This window comes from Calypte anna, chromosome 5 (assembly GCF_003957555.1).
Source record: "Calypte anna isolate BGI_N300 chromosome 5, bCalAnn1_v1.p, whole genome shotgun sequence".
NCBI classification, from domain to species: Eukaryota; Metazoa; Chordata; class Aves; order Apodiformes; family Trochilidae; genus Calypte; species Calypte anna.
The window spans coordinates 15,764,944-15,785,069 of NC_044250.1; the positions used below are offsets into that span (position 1 = coordinate 15,764,944).

Sequence of the window (20,126 nt, forward strand, 5' to 3'; positions counted from 1 at the left end):
CCAGAGGGGTTCTTATCACTGTGTTTAAGTAACTGATGGGAGGAAAAATCAGTCTTGGGCCTTTAGCACCTCAACAGTTTCTCTCCTGGGTCTGAGATCACCAGGCAATGGGCACAAATTAAAAGCAGGACATAGAATCTGAACACAATAAAAAACATTTTTATGGTGAGGGTGGTCAAACACACATTGCCCAGAGAGACTGAGGAGTCTGCATCTGTGGATTTATTCAGAACCCAGGTGGACAGAGTGCTGGGCAGGCTGCTCTGGCTGCTCCTCATTGAGGAGATGGTTGGACACAATGATGGCAAGAAGTCCTTTCTGGGATTCTGTATCATAGAAAGGGTGCTGGGCAGTCATGGAGAAGACAGATGGTGAAGTTACCACAGCAGAAATGAGGGGAAAAATATCCATGGGAATCTAGATTTCATTAATTTAATTTCTCTTGGAAATGCTTGGTTTTTCTGCAGCCAAGGTTAAACCAATTTCTTAGCAGGCAGCAGGAACTCACCCATTCTGCACTGCAAGTTAACAGATGCAAGAGAAGAAAACTCAGCAAACTGAACACAAGCAAGAGAGCAGCTGCCATGTAGTGGAATCTACTACAGCACTACACCCAGGTGAGCATCATTCCAGCCATTGGGTGGGGGAATGGGCAGGAGATCTCAAAAATCCTCAACTTAGGGGTAACAGCTTGGCTCCATGCAGGACAACACTCAGCTGCCCCTGACTTCCCCAGGGCCAATGCTGTAGGAAGTGGTAACTTGTGTATTCCATAGCCAGGTCACAAATCCACAAGGATCCATACAATCATGCAGACCTGATAATGTACACATGACTGTGTCGTGTACATAATGTACATTTTAATAGCTTCAAATAGATGTGGCAAAGCTGTGACATCCAGCAGCAAAGCCACTCCAGTGCCCAAGTCATCTGGTGTCTGATCATCTGACATGGAAGCTGGCACATGAATAAGGGTTGAAAAAGTTATCATGGGCAATCAGAGAAGCAATCCTCTTCTGTAATTAAAACAGTCATTATGGAAGAGCTGCATCTGCCATTTCAACATAAATCAGTGTCACAGACAGCACAACCTGAGTACCCATGGGAAGCAGGAGACAGGACAGCCACCAGCACGGGGGTGACAGAAGGGACATTCAGCAAATCCACTCTGATCTCAGCCCACACCAAGGTAAAAAACACATTCTCCTCCTGCTTTCTTCACAGTCCCCAAAAGAAAATAATTCCCTTTTTTTCCCAAGCCACCTGACCTTGAAAAAACCCATTGCTTTTTTGTTTGAACAAACTCAGCTGCTTTTCTGCCAACCACAATGCACTCCCTGTGCCCTGGGAAAGAGAAGGACCTGAAAGGAATCTGCAGGATGCTCTGGTATGTCAGTGTCTTGAACTATGAATAATGTTGATTCTCTTCACAGATGTTAAATATCCCTTCAATGGCTTCCATTCATTCCAATCTTACTGCAACTCCTTTGGTCCTGGATTTTCAAAAGAAAAATTAAATGTCAAAAAAAAAAAAAATACCCATGTCTAGGAATAGACATTTAGGGGTTGTGTTGGTTTGGTTTGGTTTTTTTTTGAGAAAATTGTCTAAAAAACTACATCTAACGTCTAGTTTTGAATTAATTTTTTTCTCTTATTCACGACTTTCCACTTCCATTACTCCACAGGGAAAGACTTTTTAGTTGTGTTAGACACCTTCAGATGCCCTTCTCTTCTATTTTCTTCTCTTCTATTTTGCTTCATTTACATAATAGATAAGTTTGTAACATGCAATTCAAGTTGGGCTTCACTGTGCCCTTCAAGACAAACTCTGAAAAGGTCTCCTAAATGCTGAGGTCAGCACTTTGGCACCAGAGGCAGCAGCATCCCACAGCTGAAGATGATGCCAACCTAGTTTTCTCCTTGCCCATGGCTCAGAGTAGCAAGGGGAGAGGGCAACAAACATCAGGCAGAGCAACAAAATCCTTGGCTTGTGGCAGCAAAATGCCAAACGTGGCAGGCAAGCAAATCAAAGCAGATACTGTTGCATAGTAATTCAATTATCTGTTGCAGAAAAACCTCCTTAAGAAAGGGTATCACAGAGAGTCAGTAGCAAGAGGGAAAATGAAAGTGGATGAATGGGTCTCAACAAGAACTGAACCTAGAGAAGAATTCTCAAGGATCTGCCCTTCAATTTTCAATTTACAGAATCAGAAGAGGGGCTGCAAAATAACTGCACTCCAACAAAGTGAATTAAATTGGTTCAAACTCTCTTTGTCCAGACCTCCTTCATGGCTGATGCTGGGACACAGCAGCAGGACCATGTCATACTGCCAGCACCCACCTCACCAGAGGCACTGGGAGTTTCAAGCAGGAAATGTGTGCACCCACATTGTAAAATAAAAGTTTTGTCTGCTTTCTGTTAAGGTATCTTTCTTTACACAACATCTGCTTTTCCAGCTCAGTCATTCCCATTGTCAAGCCAATCACTGATTTTGTTGCTCATTTGTAAAACTATTCACTTAGTCCAAGATCCCAAATTATTAAAAAGATCCTCATCATTATTATTATTATCATTATCATTACTATTTAAAAGATCCTCATTAAATATTAGTCCTTATTACTGATGGACCTGGTTGCTGGTTTACTAGCACAGACAGTAAATCACCACTGATTAAATTGGTTATGTAAATTTGGGAATATATTTCAAAAGTTACAGCAGGCGGTGTCTGGAACAGTTCCTGAACCTCCCTCCCACACCTGAACTTTACATCAAGGACTCACCAGAAAATTGTCAGCCAGGAGGATCACATCACAGAATCATAGAATGGGCTGGGTTGGAAGGGACCTCAGAGATCACCAAGTCCAACCCTTGATCCACTCCCCCCGTGGTTCCCAGCCCATGGCACTCAGTGCCACATCCAGGCTCTTTGGAAAGATCTCCAGACACGGAGAATCCACTACTTCCCTGGGCAGCCCATTCCAATGCCTGATCACCCTCTCCAGAAAGAAATTCTTTCTCATCTCCAACCTAAACCTCCCCTGGCACAACTTGAGACCCTGCCCTCTTGTCTTGCTGAGAGTTGCCTGGGAGCAGAGCCCGACCCCCCCCTGGCTCCAACCTCCTTTCAGGGAGTTGGAGAGAGTGATGAGGTCTCCCCTGAGCCTCCTCTTCTCCAGCCTCAACACCCCCAGCTCCCTCAGCCCTTCCTCACAGCAATTCTGCTGGATCCCTTCACCAGCCTGGTTGCCCTCCTTTGGACCTGCTCCAGCACCTCAATCTCCTTCCTGAGGGGCTGAGGGGCCCAGAACTGGACACAGGACTCAAGCTGTGGCCTCCCCAGGGCTGAGCACAGGGGCATCCTCTGGCAGCACAGCAACATTTCCAAGGAGAAGCTTCACACCCCACCCTAAGCCAACTCAGAATGTCTTAGTTTAGAGATGCTGATGAACAAATCCATCTTCCTTGTTTCCAACTAGGAGTAATTTTGTAAAAATGGGTTTTGTAAACCCATTGCTGAGTTAAAGAAAGGGAGCTGCAAGCTGGGGGTTATACCTAATCAAGTGTTCTACCCACATTAGTCCTTAATTGCACATGGCAAAAACATAAGGCAAGGTCTGGATGCTACTGGCCTGCTTAGAGTCTGATAACACAAAAAGTTATCTGCCCTTCTCTTTTTGTACATGGAAAAATGTTAAATGTTTGGTTTCCTGTCATATTCTAATGTTTTCTGAAATACATTGTGACACATCAAGAATGTTCCCAGACTGAATAAAGAATGTGCTGTCTTTTCCAATATCCCACCTCACTCATTCCTTGGCAGCTGATGTTGCCTGTATGTAAAAGTCCCAAGCTTCCTTAGTCATTTTAGCACCTTTCTGAAGTATTCTTTTCCCTTCCTGCTCTTCTTCTCCTCCTCAAATAAAATTTTGTAACCTGTGCACCAGAAGTTCGGAGAGATGGAAAACTGAGGGGCAATCACAGCTGAAAGTGGTGGTGATCAGAGGTACAAACTGGTGCTGATGGGAGTACATACTGGTGCTAATCGGGGTACAAACTGGTGGTGATCAGGGGTTCACAAGAGCAGTGGTGCTCACCTGAGCTCTCACCATTTGGTCCCTGACCCAACTGGGTGCTGAAATTGCTTCTTATTTGGCCCCAAAGGAGTCACAGGAACCTTGTGTTCTGGAATAGCAAGATTCCCTTCCTTCAGACATGAGAGCATGAAGTACTTCCCAGCAGACTCTGCTCCATCAGGAATTACCCTTCACCATCTCTTCTCCCAGCCAGCAAAAGCAAAGCTGATCAGTTTATCCCTGGTAAAATGCTTCCAGATGCCAGGACAGAAATCATGCAGCTGTGCAGTGTATTTAGTAACCCCCATCACTCTGTTCTTCAGTTTTCTGAAGACCCCCTGTATGGTGCCTGCTGTGAAACCTGAAACTGGAGGCACAAGAAACAAATCCCACTGAAAATGCTCCCACCACCCAGCCACATCCTGATGTGCTCCTCGGATTCTGCAGGAACCCCCAGTTAGGGATTGCAAAGCAAGGAGAAGGCAGCCCAGCTACATCTCTTCCTGCTGTAGCCTGCCTGATCCACTGCCAAAGATTTGCCAGGAGGCACTGAGATGAATTTAGGCATTTGGGCCCAGTGCTGTTTAATATCTTCAGTGATGATTTAGATGAGGGGATTGAATCCATCATCAGCAAATTCACAGATGACACTAAGCTGGGGGGAGTGTGGATCAGCTGGAAGGCAGGAGGGCTCTGCAGAGGTACCTGGACAGACTGGAGAGTTGGGATGAGGTTCAACATTCCAAGTGCCGGGTCCTGCACTTTGGCCACAACAACCCCATGGGGAGCTCCAGGCTGGGCACAGAGTGGCAGAAAGGGACCTGGGAGTCTGGATTGCCAGGAAGCTGAAGAGGAGCCAGCAGTGTGCCCAGGTGGCCAAGAAGGCCAATGGCATCCTGGGCTGGCTCAGGAACAGCGTGGCCAGCAGGTCCAGGGAAGGGATTCTGCCCCTGTGCTCAGCCCTGGTGAGGCCACAGCTTGAGTCCTGTGTCCAGTTCTGGGCCCCTCAGCCCCTCAGGAAGGAGATTGAGGTGCTGGAGCAGGTCCAGAGAAGAGCAAGGAGGCTCTGAAGGGATCCAGCAGAATTGCTGTGAGGAAGGGCTGAGGGAGCTGGGGGTGTTGAGGCTGGAGAAGAGGAGGCTCAGGGGAGACCTCATCACTCTCTCCAACTCCCTGAAAGGAGGTTGGAGCCAGGGGGGGGTTGGGCTCTTTTCCCAGGCAACTCTCAGCAAGACAAGAGGGCAGGGTCTCAAGTTGTGCCAGGGGAGGTTTAGGTTGGAGATGAGAAAGAATTTCTTTCTGGAGAGGGTGATCAGGCATTGGAATGGGCTGCCCAGGGAAGTAGTGGATTCTCCGTGTCTGGAGATCTTTCCAAAGAGCCTGGATGTGGCACTGAGTGCCATGGGCTGGGAACCACGGGGGGAGTGGATCAAGGGTTGGACTTGGTGATCTCCGAGGTCCCTTCCCACCCAGATGATTCTGTGATTCTATAATTCAGGAAAATAAAAGAGAGAGCTGGCTGGCTGATTCTATAATTCAGGAAAATAAAAGAGAGAGCTGGCTGGCTTTGAGCCAGGCATAATGGTACCGGCAGCTCCAGAAGGCTCTAGGAATTCATCTCAGTCTGCCAGGCTGGAGGCAGGGACTGGATTTCCCCTGGGGAAGAACTATTCCAAACTGTGCACCAGGACAACATGCAAACTCCCGTACTTGGTGCCATCTCTCCTGCCTAAGATGTGGCACCAACATCCATCTTCATTTCTGAACTCAGCCAAAGCAGGAAGGTCCCTGGGGTGAGGAGCTGCCAGGCTGCTGCATTCCCTCATCTCTACAGGGAGTGTTTGGGTCAGGCATGGAGACTCACTGAAGGAACTCTGATTTTCCCTTCCCAGCACCCACCCCTCTCTCCTCACATTTTATTCTCAGAATCTACTAAGCCTTGATCAGCCACTGATCAAGAGTTCCCAGTGGGCACATAATGCATTTTATCTGCAGTTACAGCTCCTATGTAACACCTGGTCCTGAGCATGGATTCTGTTCAACACCACTGCTACCCTTCAGCAAGCCTGGAAACAGCACTTTGGAGGTGCACTTGTAATGAAATCCTCCCTTGGCAAACAAATTAGGGAAACTGTCAGGATTTTCTTGGCTGTGTTTACATTTTGCAGCCCCACAGGCAAATAAATTCCATTCCCCTCACCCCCTCCTGGCTAAAAAAATGTTAACATGATTTGCTGGAGTTCAAGATAGTAAATGGAAACCTGTTCAGAACAGACAGAAAAAAATAACCAGAAATATTTCAAAGCCATCATTAAGTAGTTGTCACTAAATTCCCTATGGAGTGAAAGACCTGATTCATCTTTACAACCTCCAAAATTTTTCACTGCTGTTGGTTTTTCCCTAGGAATATTTGAAGAAAATACACAAAAGGTGCATTTCACCTTTGAGAGACCTCAGTGTATGGTTAAGCCAGGCACATGGATTGAAGAACACACTGCTGTTATCTGCTGAACAGGGACAGACTTACACGTGTGCCTTAATGCTTTGCTCAACAGAATAATAAAAAAAGTTGGTTATAATTAAATCCTTGTGATGATATCTCTGCAGCTCCCTATTGTGTGACACTGGTACTGAAATGCTAATAAAAGTAGTTAAAGTTAAGCTTCTTACACCAACTATAATGAACCCCAAAGACACTTCTGCCTCTCCTGACTGTATATTGCTGTTTATGTCACATAATGTACATACAAGAAATAAACCAGTTAACCAGGGCTAAGGGCCCCCCCTCCCAGAGCAGTAATCCCAGGGCACTGGGATCCAGGTGACAATCCATGGATTCCTCCAAACCCAGCTGCAGTGCTACTCCTGCTTACCTGAACCCCAGCTTTTACTCCTTCCAGCACTTGTGCAGAACCCAACCTCAGCCCTGCTGGAGAGATGCTCAGTGTGTGCAGAGCTCTGGTAAAAACCAAACCACTCCTATCCACACAAATACTGCTCTGGAATTCTCCCAGCCCTCTCTCAGTCCGTTTCCTGGGGCTGAGGAGGATACAGACACCCAGTACTTCCACCACCACTCCCAACTTCCAGCAATAAGGAGTTTTACAGCACATGAGTGATGCAGAGTGACCCCCCTGGTAGTTCTGCACAACTTTTCCACAGTTTCCCAGTAACATAAGACCACCTGTAAGCTGCATAACAATTTGAAGGATGTGGTTCTTTCACTTTAGCCTCCATTCCTCCAGTTTTTAAAAGATTTAACATCTCCTCTGGGTGTCCCAGGGACAGCCCTGTGTGCCAGGCTGCTTGGAACACCACTGAGCTCTGCCAAACGTGGGGAGCTGTCATCTGTCTGGACAAAAGCTGAAGGAGAACACCAGTTTCTGCAGGAGGTGTGCACCCAGTTTTCCCTATGAACAGTTCCTTCAGTTTGGTGGAGAGCTCTTTCCATCCTCACATCATTTCTGGTGCTAATCAAGGGTACAAACTGGTGCTGATCAGGGGTACAAACTGGTGCTGATGGGGGTGCTGATGGGGGATTCTCTTAGGATCTCCTGAGTGCAGGAGGTGGAAAAGGTTCAGTTTTTCCACTTTGTCTTCAAAGAGAAATGTGGAAGAGGTTCTGAGGACTGAGCCACCTTAGAAATGGTACCAAACACCTCCCAGTCTGCTATCTATAGCTGGAAAGGACCAGGGAAAATCTCAGTCAGTAATTACAATAATTTGTAAAACGTTTTGAGAAACAAAGCAGGAAATGCCTCAATCTGAAGCCCATCTTTTTATAAGTGAGCAGTAAAAGCTGTGGAGGAACTCATTATAAATGACAGCGAAACAAAAAGCAAGAGGATTTCCACCCATCTCATGAAAAACAGAAGTAGCCTTTTTTTTTCTTTTTTCCCAGTTCTCTACCTCTCTGTGGGCCATTTGCAACAGAGCTGTGCAGGCATGGAATTAAGACTGTAATTTTCACAGGGACCCTAAGTGAGTTAATAACCTTCATAGAAAATTCTGGTCTTAACTTTGGAGTTATCAATAGCAGTAACTGCTCACATAATCAAATACCACAGTCAGTGATCCTACAGGGCTTTTTTTCCTTCAACTGCCTTAAGTTGCTCAGTTTGATACTTCAAGAAGAAAAAAGGCACATTATCATGGTTTAGTTAATGTTGTTCTGTTTGTGGGAATTAAAATAGTTCTGGCCATAAATCAGAAAAAACCACAGACATGTGAAAAAACAAAACTACTGGAAAAAACACCACCCCATGTATCACAGCTGCAAAACCAATAAGGACTTTTTCCCCTGTGCCTTCAGGAGAATCATCACAGCAAAAATAAATACAAATGCTAAAATCAGAAGGATTTAAAGTTAGAATTCTAGCAGTTCTTTACAAGCCAGCACTGGTACAACCTATGCATTCGATTAGCATCATTTATATTCTAATGTGGTCCAATCTGTTGTTGATAAATGGGAGTGAGTATCCAGCCTCTGACAGGACAGGGCTCTGCTGCTTTCCCTGGATCACAATATGGATAACCCAATCAATATTCCATGGATGTCTTATAAATACATGCAGGGCTTCACACAGAAATTACCAACTTACAGAAATGTCCACTGTTGCACTGCATTAATTAAATAGAAATAAAACTCATTAAACAGAGCATTCAAGCCAAGCACATGACTCCAGCAATCTCACTGCTGTTTTGACTGCTTCAAATGTGGGCATAAATTCAGCCTGAAAAAACCCAGTGTGCTCCAAGTGTTACCAACCTGTCTTCAGTCTCATCATCATGAAGTTCATCCAAAAAACACATCTCTTGGACTGGTATTTCTGCCTTCAGGTGCCCACTTTGAGCTGAAGACAGCCTACAAACCAGACACTGCTGCTTTGGGAACAGCCAGGACCAAATAAAAATGCTATATATTTTTAGGAATGTAGGGATGTATTTCCTCACCCTATTCCCACACAACTCAGCTCCCTCTTCTGCAGAACTCCAGGCATTCAGAGTTGGCAATATGATGAGCCAGGACATTCAGAGGGAACAAGGGTAAAGTGAACAGCTCAGAGGGGATAATGAACAAGGGGTGAGCTTGGGATCTGCCCCTTTGCCTTCCCATCCTTTGGATTCCTGAGCTTCCTCCAAGTCCCTCTCTCCTTACAACACCAGCTCTGAGGAAGAGTTCTCAAGTCCAGGGGAGCATTTATCTCCTAAGATCGCTCAGACAAGGGAAGATGATATTCCAGGGCATGGGAGCAAGCTGGCTGCTTAAAAGCCAAGGCACCAGGAATGGGAGGCAGAGGCAATTTGGGGGCTTCTCCAAAGCTGATGAATGAGAATGGATCGGTCCTTGGGTGCCAGCAGCCTGTCCTGCCCACTTCCCCAGCAGAAGAACAAAAGTGCTATGCCAAAAATCTATTTGTGAGTGGCTGTAAAGAACTCTGTCTTGCTGGCTTTCACTAGTAATTACCAAGCTACTAAAGCAGCAGTCCCAGCATTGGGTACAGACAGCTTGGAAGCCCCTGCCCTGTGTCCACCTGGATGCTCACTCACCCTCTGGCTGAGATTCCAGCCCCAGCACCACCTTCCTGCTGTGCCCATTCCAGAGCAGAAGGAACAAAATGGGAATCCCTCACTGGTAGTAAACCCACTGCAACACCCAGTCCTGCTGGGAACACAGCTCAGCCTCTCCCATCCCAGCCCAAACACCAAGAGCTCTGTACTGAGAATTGGCCCCAGCTGCCCACAGAGGCTCCTCAGCTCCTGCCTCTGGACCTCAACAGAGTAATAACCCTGCCCTGCTTCAGGGAAAAAGTATTGAGTGAATTCTGTAGCAAGGAACCAAGTGTCCACTCCAAAGTCCTTCCTCATGACAAAGAAGGAAGCCAGGAAGTTCTCAAACCAGAAAAAAAGGATATAACAATTGACCCCCCCTCTTTTATCCTGGGAATAATTTTGCATGTACAGACATTCTTAAAAACCAGATGGTCAACAGGTACCTGAAAAAAACTGATGCTTTTTTATATATAATTGAATGAAATATACAGGAGCCCTCAAAGTCTTAACCTGCAGAATCCTGTTTTGCTTTTGCACACTATATTTATGTTACTTCCCCCTGATGTATAAGTGTCAGCACAGACTGTTCCATCCCTGATTTTCCAAGGTACTGCATTAACTGATTTAGTGTGCTGGACTCTTCTGGGTTACCTCCTTTCCCATGGCAGTCTGTATGGCAATAACCTTCTCCACACCAGGAAAGCCAGCACACAGATTCTAAGGATGCTTTACAAAAAAACTGGTTTTATGCTGCTAAAACCATGGATTTAAAGTCCTACAGGAACATTATGAGATTCAAATTTAGATCTGTGTCATCCACAACACACAGATTACAGCAATTTCTTGAGTCAGTAAAACTGCACTTGAGCTGAAGCCATATTGTACAAGTGTAGATATTCTAGACTCAGTTTTTGATCTTAAAGACAACTGCATCAACCTCCATTCCATGACTCAGAGGGAAGTGAAATTTCTTGATCCCTATATTAAGAAGAACTGGAAAGCACTGCAAACCAACAGACTGAAAGAACAAATGAAGCCTTCTTGGCACCTTTTCATTATTTTTCCTTCTGAAGAAGGAAGACCAGCATTCTCTGCTAACATAACAGTGCTGATTGCTTTATGAATAAAAATGTTCCACAAGGTGTTTTTCTTTCCTCCATACCTACACATTTCTATCAGCTTCAAGACCAGCCAACAACAGGAAATTCAAAAGAAACCTCTTTTAAACCTACTTAATATTTTCAAGTTAATTCTTCTGAGCTCAGGACAGGTTTAGTATGTTGTTATCTAGAAACTGCTATAAATTCTCTTAGGATCTCTTAAGCAGAGGATCTCTTTCCCTCCCCAAACTCCACCAGAGCAGCCTGCACAATCCCTCTTCATGACTCTTCTCTGCCACCTTTATAGTGCTTGTAATTGTTTTTGTTACTCTTCAGTGAAAAAAAAATAACCTAAATTCAATACCCAATTCACAGTGAGGGGAGTCCTTCAGTTTATCCAATGACATGCTAATATTTTTCCAGCTGCCAAGTGCTGTATGTGGGGTTTGGAGGCCCAGAGCATACTAAGTAGATGCCTTCATTAAGTTGTCATGAATTACATAGGGAAATCTTTCTCCCAGGAGGTCACAAGTAATTCAGAATCCAATAATGCATACAAGTAATTTTAAATTGCTCATTCTACTTGAATTACCTTGCAAGTTAATTCCATGTTCAGGTACAGCATGCTGCTGTATCCTGGCTCTTTTCAGCCCTTCACAAGTGCACCTGACAATCACTCATATTATTCATTAATTCAGAGCCTTTCTAGAAAGTCATGTTGAAATCTTAGCCCCTGCTCACCTAGGTTATTGCTGAACATCCTGAATACAACCAGGCCTACTGGTAATCACTTTAATTTCATCTTTCATGTTGTTAATTTTTATTTATTTATTGTTGTTTTGTCTTTCTAGTCCAGAAGAAGATGCTTATTGCTCTTGCACCCGACGACTTAATTCAGGGAAAAATTTCCCCACCTACCCTGCTATTTTCAAGCTTCCCCAGTCTTGAGGCTTTGTTTGCCAGTCTTGATGGAACAGGCAGGTTACACACAACTGCACCTTTGTTTTGGACTTAGCCATGTAATAATTTTTTTTTAATAAAGGATAAAGGTAATTCAGACCTTTATGCAGACAGGCAATCTTGCCCTTACAACAGAAACACCAAGTAAGCACAGGAACAAAAGGTCAAACACAAATCAAATTTGAGCCCCCAAACACAAGACAGAGACTTTTATAGGTTTACTTCAGCTTTCCACTAGAATCCAAGTACACATGTACTGCAAGAAAAAACTTGAAAAGATAATTTTGTGATTTTGCCTGTGCTGAGGACACTCCCTTTGCAACAGCATTAATGTGGCTCCGAAATTACACACAGATTTTTTTTAATTCTATTTATTCTGATGGGTGTCTCTTCCTACATCTTCTTAGTAAGGCTCATTGGCTTTTCTTTTTTGCTGGGTGGGTTTTTTCTGTTTTTGTGTGTGTGTGTGTGTGTGTGTGTTCAGATTTTTTTCAATGGCAGATGCACTTGGCAGTATCTGTGACCTTGAGTTGTAGACACGAGCAAGCAAGACAGCTCAGTCCTGCCAGGCTGTTTATGCATTCTAAGAGCCCTCCTTCTGACAGGGTTGTCTCAAGGAAGACAGAAGCACAGTGTGCATGCTAAGCTGGCTGCTTCATGATTTATTTATGGGGAAAAAAAAAGGGCATGAAAATTTACTGAAGGGAAAAGAAAAATGAAGATTCTGACTTACCTTGTCAGTATAGACGAAGAACAGAATCACAACAGTGAGCTCCAACAGAAATATAATTAACAGCATGATAAAAAACTGCCAAGAGAAGAAGGGACAGGGGAAAAAACAAAAAGCAAAACTCATCAGCATCTCTTCCAGCTTCTCCTGGGTGCACAGTAAGTACATCCTGATGGTACAGAATGGGAGTGGGAGTCACACAGGCAGCAAGATGCAAAACTGCTGTGTTGCCACAGAGCAGAGAGCATGCAACATGCAGCAACTAAAACATGGGTAAAGGAACAGTCAGGTAACACAACACTATTCCAGGCATGCATATGGATCATTTAGAGCACTAATTTTCAACAGACCAGCACAAAACCCCACTAAGATCTGTTCCCCCAGCAGGCCAATGCTCTGTTTGACCCTTAAGGACTCTTCTCAGGTTGAGTTTGCTTTCCTTTTTTTCCCCAGATCTTTCCAGTTCCCAAAGCAGTGGTGAAATCCACAGCTCAGAGTTCTCATTGCAAAAGAAGCTCCACAAACCACAAGGTCACAGCTCCTTCCAAAGGGAACTGGGGGAGAAGTGAAAGGCACAGCAAAAAGCTCACATACCAGGTCAGCTTCACAGGCAGCTTTGGGAAGCTGAACAAATCAGCCACAGGTTTCAGCTGAAAGGGGCTGATTTGTACTGAAGTCATCAAAGCAAAATCAATCCTTTTCTTTCCCTCCTCACAGGCCATTGGGCTGTCTACAGCCCAGCAGACTAAAGCTCAGAGGAGTGGATAAACAAACTTTTGACACCAGGATATGAGAAGCTTCCTTTCCCCCTCTGCTCTGGAGTTCTGTGTCCAGTTCTGGAGAACCCAACATCAGAAGGACACAGAGCTCCTGGAAGGTGTCCAGAGGAGCCACTGAAATGCTCAGAGGGCTGAGCACCTCCCTGGGAAGCCAGGCTGAGGGATTGGGGTTGTTCAGCCTGGAGAAGAGGAGGCTCCCAGGGGAGCTCAGAGCAACCTTCCAATATCTGAAGGGGCTACAAGAAAGCTGGGGGAGGGCTTTGTGCATGGGGGGGTAGGGAGAGGACAAGGGGAATGGGTTAAAAGTCAAAAAAGGGAGATTTAGGTTCAATATTAGGGAAAAATTCTTTCTCATGAGGGTGCTGAGCCCCTGTCCCAGGCTGCCCAGGGAAGCTGTGGCTGCCCCATCCCTGGCAGTGTCTCAGCCCAGGTTGGATGGGGCTTGGAGCACCCTGGGCTGTGGGAGGGGTCCCTGCCCATGCAGGGGGTTGGGAATGGATGAGCTTTAAGGTCCCTTCCAACCCAACCCTTTCCATGATCCTGTTATTTCCAGTAGTTTCACTAAAGCCCTGAGCTCAATTTATCAACTTCCAAGAGACCAAAATGTTGGCAATGCCAGACACTTGCCAAAACCCATTTCCCATGGTTTTGGTTAAGATGCTGCCTGGGTCTGCAGCCCAGCTCTGCTGCAGCAGTGACCCAGAGGTTCCATGGGCTTTAGAACAAGTCCTGTCAGCGTATTAATGAAACTGAGATGGGTAAAGGAGAGAGAGCAACTCTGGAAACTTCTTAGGCTCAGACAAAGGTCCTGCTCCCTAAAACACAAACTCTGGATGTACGACTGGAATTCTAATAGTGAGCAACACTGGCTTTATTGAAATCCTATTCCCAAGAGAAAAAACCAGTTACCCTCTCTTTAGGTTCAGTCCCAAGGCTGCAAACATATTCAAGTTTAGTAGCTATGAGGACTTACCAGAGCTGCTTCACTGCCTGCCAAAACCAAACCTCAGAACCCCTGGATTTCTGTGACTGAATGAAGGTCAAGTAGGGGAAATACTCTTCTCCTCTAGGACAATCTTGCTGCCTACAGAATTCCTTCCATTTTGCCCCACAAATCTTAAAGTTTACTTTTAAATCTTCATCACTGGTATCTTCACACCTGCCTGGCCCTAATACTGGATCCTATTACTGCCTAGTTTTGCACCACAGAACTCATTCACTCTTGCAATCTCTCTCCCTACCATCCACCACTGACCTTCTGGCCAGATTCCCAAACCTGCCTCCATGTAGCTTCCTTATTTTTTAGCTTTATGATTTATGCATAGCTTTAACTGGAGCAGGACAAAGCACATCACTCTTTGCAAAGATGCCTGCACACATTTTTTTGGTTGTGTGGTACTTTTTAGCTCATCCATAGAGCATTTCCAAAACGCATACACTCTCTGTCTCCCTCTGAAACTCACTGGCATCAACCTGGACTTCAGTAGGGAAAGCTCAGGACAAAGGAAGGACTCAGACCCATTGCAAGCAGTAGTAAGAATTTCCTATACCACAGAATTTCATCAGATTATAATTTTGGTATTTATCTATGTTTAGGTATTTTGAGCTTGTTTCTGTCTAAAGGATAAAAGCTGTTGGAAGAACTTCAAGACCAGCACTTCAGTTACTTCTAAGAATGAAGCAGGACCAAGGATGTCATTCTGCCCAGGTGAAATTTGTGGTGGCTTAAATGGAAGTTTTCTCCTGCTCCAATGTTTAGAGCAGGGCCCTGCTCCCCTTCAGGCACATCAGGAACAACTCCCTATGGATGCTGTTTCCTTCTAGGACAAGGGTTATTATTTAAATTCCAAGTGTATGGAAACCTGGTGTCCACATATTTGTGCTGCACCAACCAAACAGACACAAAAATCCTTCCTGCACTAATATTGGTTTTTCTACCAGGGACTGTGATTTCCTGGATCAAAATAAAATTCCTATTTGCAAAATATTTGCATCAGAGCATGTCCACATGCCCTTTCTGGCAGCTCCTCCAAATGTCCTGTTTCTCATTTAACTGAAGATAACACTGCAATTAGGCTGATGGGCTCAGCTGGGACAGCTCACAGAAAGCAGCTAATTGTGCTATTTGGACACTTGCAAGAAAATAAAAATTGAGAACTAACTTTGCTTTGGGATATTTATTTATCATTTGGACATACTACAGATGATGAGAAAAAAAGAAAGCCTGTCATTACTACTAGAGAAACGTGGAGTAAGTACTTGTGAAAGGCCATTGCAGCCCCCAGGACAGCCAGACACCTTCTGCTGTCATCCCATAAAGATGACAAAGGCAGAGTTGAGATTCAGACAATTTGGGTTTGTTTCGCAGTCCTCCCACAACCTCCCAGTGCAACCTATGCAAGGCACTTAGTTTCACTTTGCTGCAGCTCCCCATCTGCCTAATGAGGATAATTACCCTTCCCATTTGTCTTATCTAGTTAGATGGGAGGCTCCACTGGTCGCGGACCTCCTCTTCCCAGGAGTTTCCTACAGAACAATTACCCTGATCTCATGGGCTGCCTTCAGGAGAAGCAAATAACATAATCCATCATGATTTCATGGCTAGAGCTGAGATCTTTAACCTGGGGTCCTGGTTTGGGCCAGGATAAAGGGGATTTTCTGCCTTGTCCTTTTGCTCTCAGCTCAGTCTCTTGTAAGCAGCTGCACTTGCTGAAATTCACAGCAAGTTTCTCAGACAGTGTCTGCTTCTAGGACTGATCCCACTCCATGGTTAGAGTTCCAGCCAGAGCCTGGTGTGCAGAGCCAAGGACACTGCTCAGCTCTGAGGAACATTTTACCCTCCAGGAGGAATAAAGAGGTCCCACCTGCAGCCTCCTTTGGGGAGGAAGGGACAAGAGAGATGCCAGAACTGACCAAACAGAGGATTCCATCCCATACACCTCAGACTCAGGAGAAATCTCAGGGATCACCAGGCTCAAGCCAGCTTCCAGCTTCCTGCCCTTCCTGCCTTTCCTGCTTCCCTTCCTTCACCCCTTCCCTGTTTCCTTCAGCATCCTGGGAGGATTCCATCCCTTCCTCTGCCTGTGCTCCTGATCCATCCCAGCCTGAATCTCTGTGTTCCTGCCTCCAGCTCCCAACTGCTGCTGACCCCAGGATTCCAGCCTGGACTGTCCCAGGGCTGCCCTGCAGCCTCAGTGGGGATGGGAGAGTTATTGGGGGAGAGGGGGGAGGAACGTGGGATCAGTTTTCCTGTATATTTGTATAGATTTAGTCATTTTTCCTATTTATCATTAATGTTTCATTAAAGCTGTGTAGTTCAGTTTCCACAGTGTCCTGGTTTTCCAACCTGTCCTTCCTTTATCAGGGAGTAGAGAGAGATTAACAGAGAGAGAGCAGCTGTTATTGGGTTTAATTGCCAGGACAGTGTTAAACCCTGACACCTGGACTAGCCACAGAATAATGATCTTTTTCAGTGCAAGCATCCAAATACAGAGCTCTGCTAAACAGCCATGGAAGGCAGAGTATTCAGGCAATTTAACTCCCCAAACATAGATCTTAAGCAACAAACCTAAAAAAGACCTTTTAAGCATACACATAAGGATCAGCTAGGTCACCATTGGAGCATGAGGAAATACTTATTTAGGCATAAAGTTCTTTGCCCAAGAGCACTGGAATATGCAGGTGTCCAGGCAGCACCTGCCTGCAGTCAGAAGGGTGATCTCCAGCATGTCAGAATTAATGATCTGCAGTCATTAACTGATTGTGTGGTGCCTGATCTCCTCCTGCAAGGACCTGTCCTCAGCTGCAAAGCATTAGCAGTGCTGGGGGGTTCAGAGCACTCAGGTCACAAGTTTTGCTAAAATCCAGGAGGATGCTGGATATGGCAAATAGCTCTGATGGACAGAAGGTCTACAAGATATTTCCAAAGGGAAAAGGAGCAAAAATACATTTCTGATTCTATTCCAGCAGAGATTGGCAGTACAGCTAGATGATCCTGTAAAGTAGGATCAAATACCTATGAAAGAAATCAATTTAAGTCCATAAACTAACTTTCTCCAGACAGACTTTCAGCTTATGACCTCTGTCACCTGTTCAGGACAGTGACAAAACCCATCACAACATTTTCTAATTACATCTGAGCTTGTAGCACAAACTTGAGCATCAATAGAAGAAATGTGAAAGGAATCTTACTAAAGCAAAAAAGAACAGTTTGGCTGCTTCACTCATTTTGCATCTACATTCAGATGCAGGATTATATGCACCAGGTTGTTCACTTATTTCAAGAAATGCTGATTTCCCTAGGGAAAGACAATGATGGCAAAGTTTATCCCCACTTTTGGGGGGAAGCAAATAAGACTCAGCAAATATCCATTCTTTGTCCACTGAGATCTTACAATGACAGCTGCACAACTTGGTCCATTTGTGTATTTCTGCAGAATGCATGGGATGGCTGAGGGTTCAGGTTCTCTTTCCACCCTATTTTAGATTTTTGTGTTATTCTCTTCCTCTGGAAGCAGAAAAATAGGACTATGCCTGTTCCTTAAGAGATTAATGAGGTATTGTCCTGGCTATACAAAAGCACTGAGTAACAACTATCTGCCAGCTCCTTTCTTGGTGGATGTCATCTAAACCCTTTCAAGTCAGTAAGAGTGTGAAGCTTTAGGCTATCTAAATACTCTCTTCAGAGGTAACACAAATCATTCCTGACTACTGCATGCAGCTATGCAAAAATCTCATTTACAAATTAAACTTTACTTCTGCTTTTGACTCCCTTTCTCCATCTACCCTCTGCTACTTAAAACATTTTGTCTATCCTCCCCTCTTTCAGAAGTCAGTAGCAAATGCCAGAGGGAAGCAATTATTATCATTTACACCTAACATCACAGCAGCCTAATTCCAAACAGCTTACAGCTTTGCTTTGACAACCCAATACAAATGTCATATGTGGAGAGCACAAAGACAGAGGATCAGAGCCTCAGCTGCTCTGCAACCTCAAGTATGAAATATAAATAGGCTGAAAAGTCTCTCTGATACTCTGCATTTCCCATGCACTCCAGCAGCCTCCTTAGGAAATCTCCTCCCTTACCACAGCATTCAACAGCAGCACTGTTTAGAAGGCAAAAGCCAAACACAAGCACTCTGCTGTGCTTAACACCACCTCAAATTCTGCTCCTCCAGCACAGGGGGGTTCACACAGTAATCCTCCCTGCCCTGCTCCATTTCAGGCCATTTTAGGATCCTAGGAGTGCTTCATGCTCACTGCAGGATCCCCAGTATCTTCCTCAACCCATCCATACCAGTAAGAGCAGCACATGCTCCCAGCTACATCTTTCCTCAGCTTGTCACTGCCACAACCTTTCCCCTTCCTTTAGGAAGCAGAACAACAGGTGCTCCTCTTGCATGGGAGATTTTTCTTTCCAGCCCTTGCAGGCATCTTCCAGGTGATCTTAAGGGTGTGATTTCAGAGCAGGAGGTGACAGGAATACAGCAGAGGTAACTGGAGAACCAGGTGGCATTCACATAGACTTTAATTCCCATCTCTGGTCATCCTCAGCACCCCAGAATTTCTGTCCCCAAGATTCAAGCAGGGGAAAGGGGGAGCTCAGTGACCCCTGATACTCCTAAGAGACACACAGCAGTGTTGTGCTCACCAAAGCCAGGTTTGAGCTCATCTATGCAGGTTAGAACTTTGAGCATCTGCCATCCCAGCATGACAGCTTCCCTGGGTAGTCCTCCAGCTTGGTTTATTCCACTTCCTTCTCTTCTTGTCTATTCCAAGCCTCATTTCTTCAGACTTTTGCATACAGAAACAGGCAAGGGATACAACATCCTAGCTTTGACTTCTTGCCAAGTATGAGATGGCCTCCACCAGCCCCTCTTACACACCTGTGCAGCCAGACCAGTTGCTGTTTGTCTAGCAAAATTAGAACTTACAAACATTAAAAAGAAGTCAGGAAAAGCCACCTAAACCAAGTGCTACACAAGAGGAGTTCGTAGTGACACCAGGGATAAACAAGACAACCTCCACCAGTTGCTGTCACATTTGTGCTAACACCACCTGAAGACACAAATTTCAAGAACTGGGTTCAGAAAGCAATCTTAGCTAGACCAGGACCAAAGCCAGTTGGTAAATGGGAGATGGTTCTGGGCTGAAGTGGTCCCGTTTGCAGATGAGGAGGAAGGGTCTCAGGGTGGAGAAGCTGCTGAAAGCTCTCCCAAAGGTCTGAGCCCAGCCCTGGGGGATGGGGAGGGCAACAGTGCCCATGGATGGGGCTCTGCATCCATCAGTGCCCATGGAGGGGGCTCTGCATTATTCCTCTCTGCATATTCAAGAGGAGAAATGAGTGACTGAGACTTCAGAGGAGAGAGGGGGGACAGAGCAACCCCAGAGGAGAGCAATGCTGGGGCAGAGAGACCAAGGTGGGTGAAGAAGGAGAGAGAGAAGGTGCCTGAACTCAGGTGCCTCTGATAAACTGATTTTTCCCCAACTTGGGTCTGTTTTGCCCATGCCCCTGACTGGTGAGTGGAAGCCTCCTGGTCCTTGTCCTTTGTTACCTGCTGGGCTCAAACCACACCAGAGATAGAGAGAGGAGTGTAAGGACTCCATCCTGCAGAGCCTGCTCAACACCCAGGGTTCCAAATGCTCCCTAGCTTTAGTAGTTTGATGGGAAACCCCATCACATCCTAGCTGAAAAAACCAAACCAGCAACCAATAACCAAGCCAGTCCTTTTAAAGAGAAGGGGAGTTCTCAGGGATGTTTAGCAGAAAACCCTAATATGCTGGGAAGAAATAATTTTCATTTTAGCAGAACACAGTGTTGAGAAAACCTTTGAAATCAGAAATGAAGAAATGTAGCAACCACACACCCTAAGAACTGCCTTGGTTTGATGCCCAGCCAGTTCTTTTGTTCAAGCATTTATTTTCCTAAC

At 45.3% G+C, this 20,126-nt stretch overlaps 1 protein-coding gene across 8 annotated transcripts in view; it reads right to left on the minus strand.

Moving 5' to 3' along the window:
• The window catches only part of TSPAN4 (tetraspanin 4), a 381,566-nt gene that overhangs the window by 33,114 nt on the left and 328,326 nt on the right, over positions 1 to 20,126 (minus strand). For 7 of the 8 annotated variants that reach the window (XM_030451175.1, XM_030451169.1, XM_030451172.1 and 4 more), the window contains one exon: positions 12,421 to 12,495. The exons of the other annotated variant lie outside the window; for it this stretch is intronic. In XM_030451175.1, the coding sequence (XP_030307035.1) occupies positions 12,421 to 12,495 (75 nt within the window). The remainder of the gene's footprint in view (positions 1 to 12,420; positions 12,496 to 20,126) is intronic. 8 annotated transcript variants of the gene reach the window in all.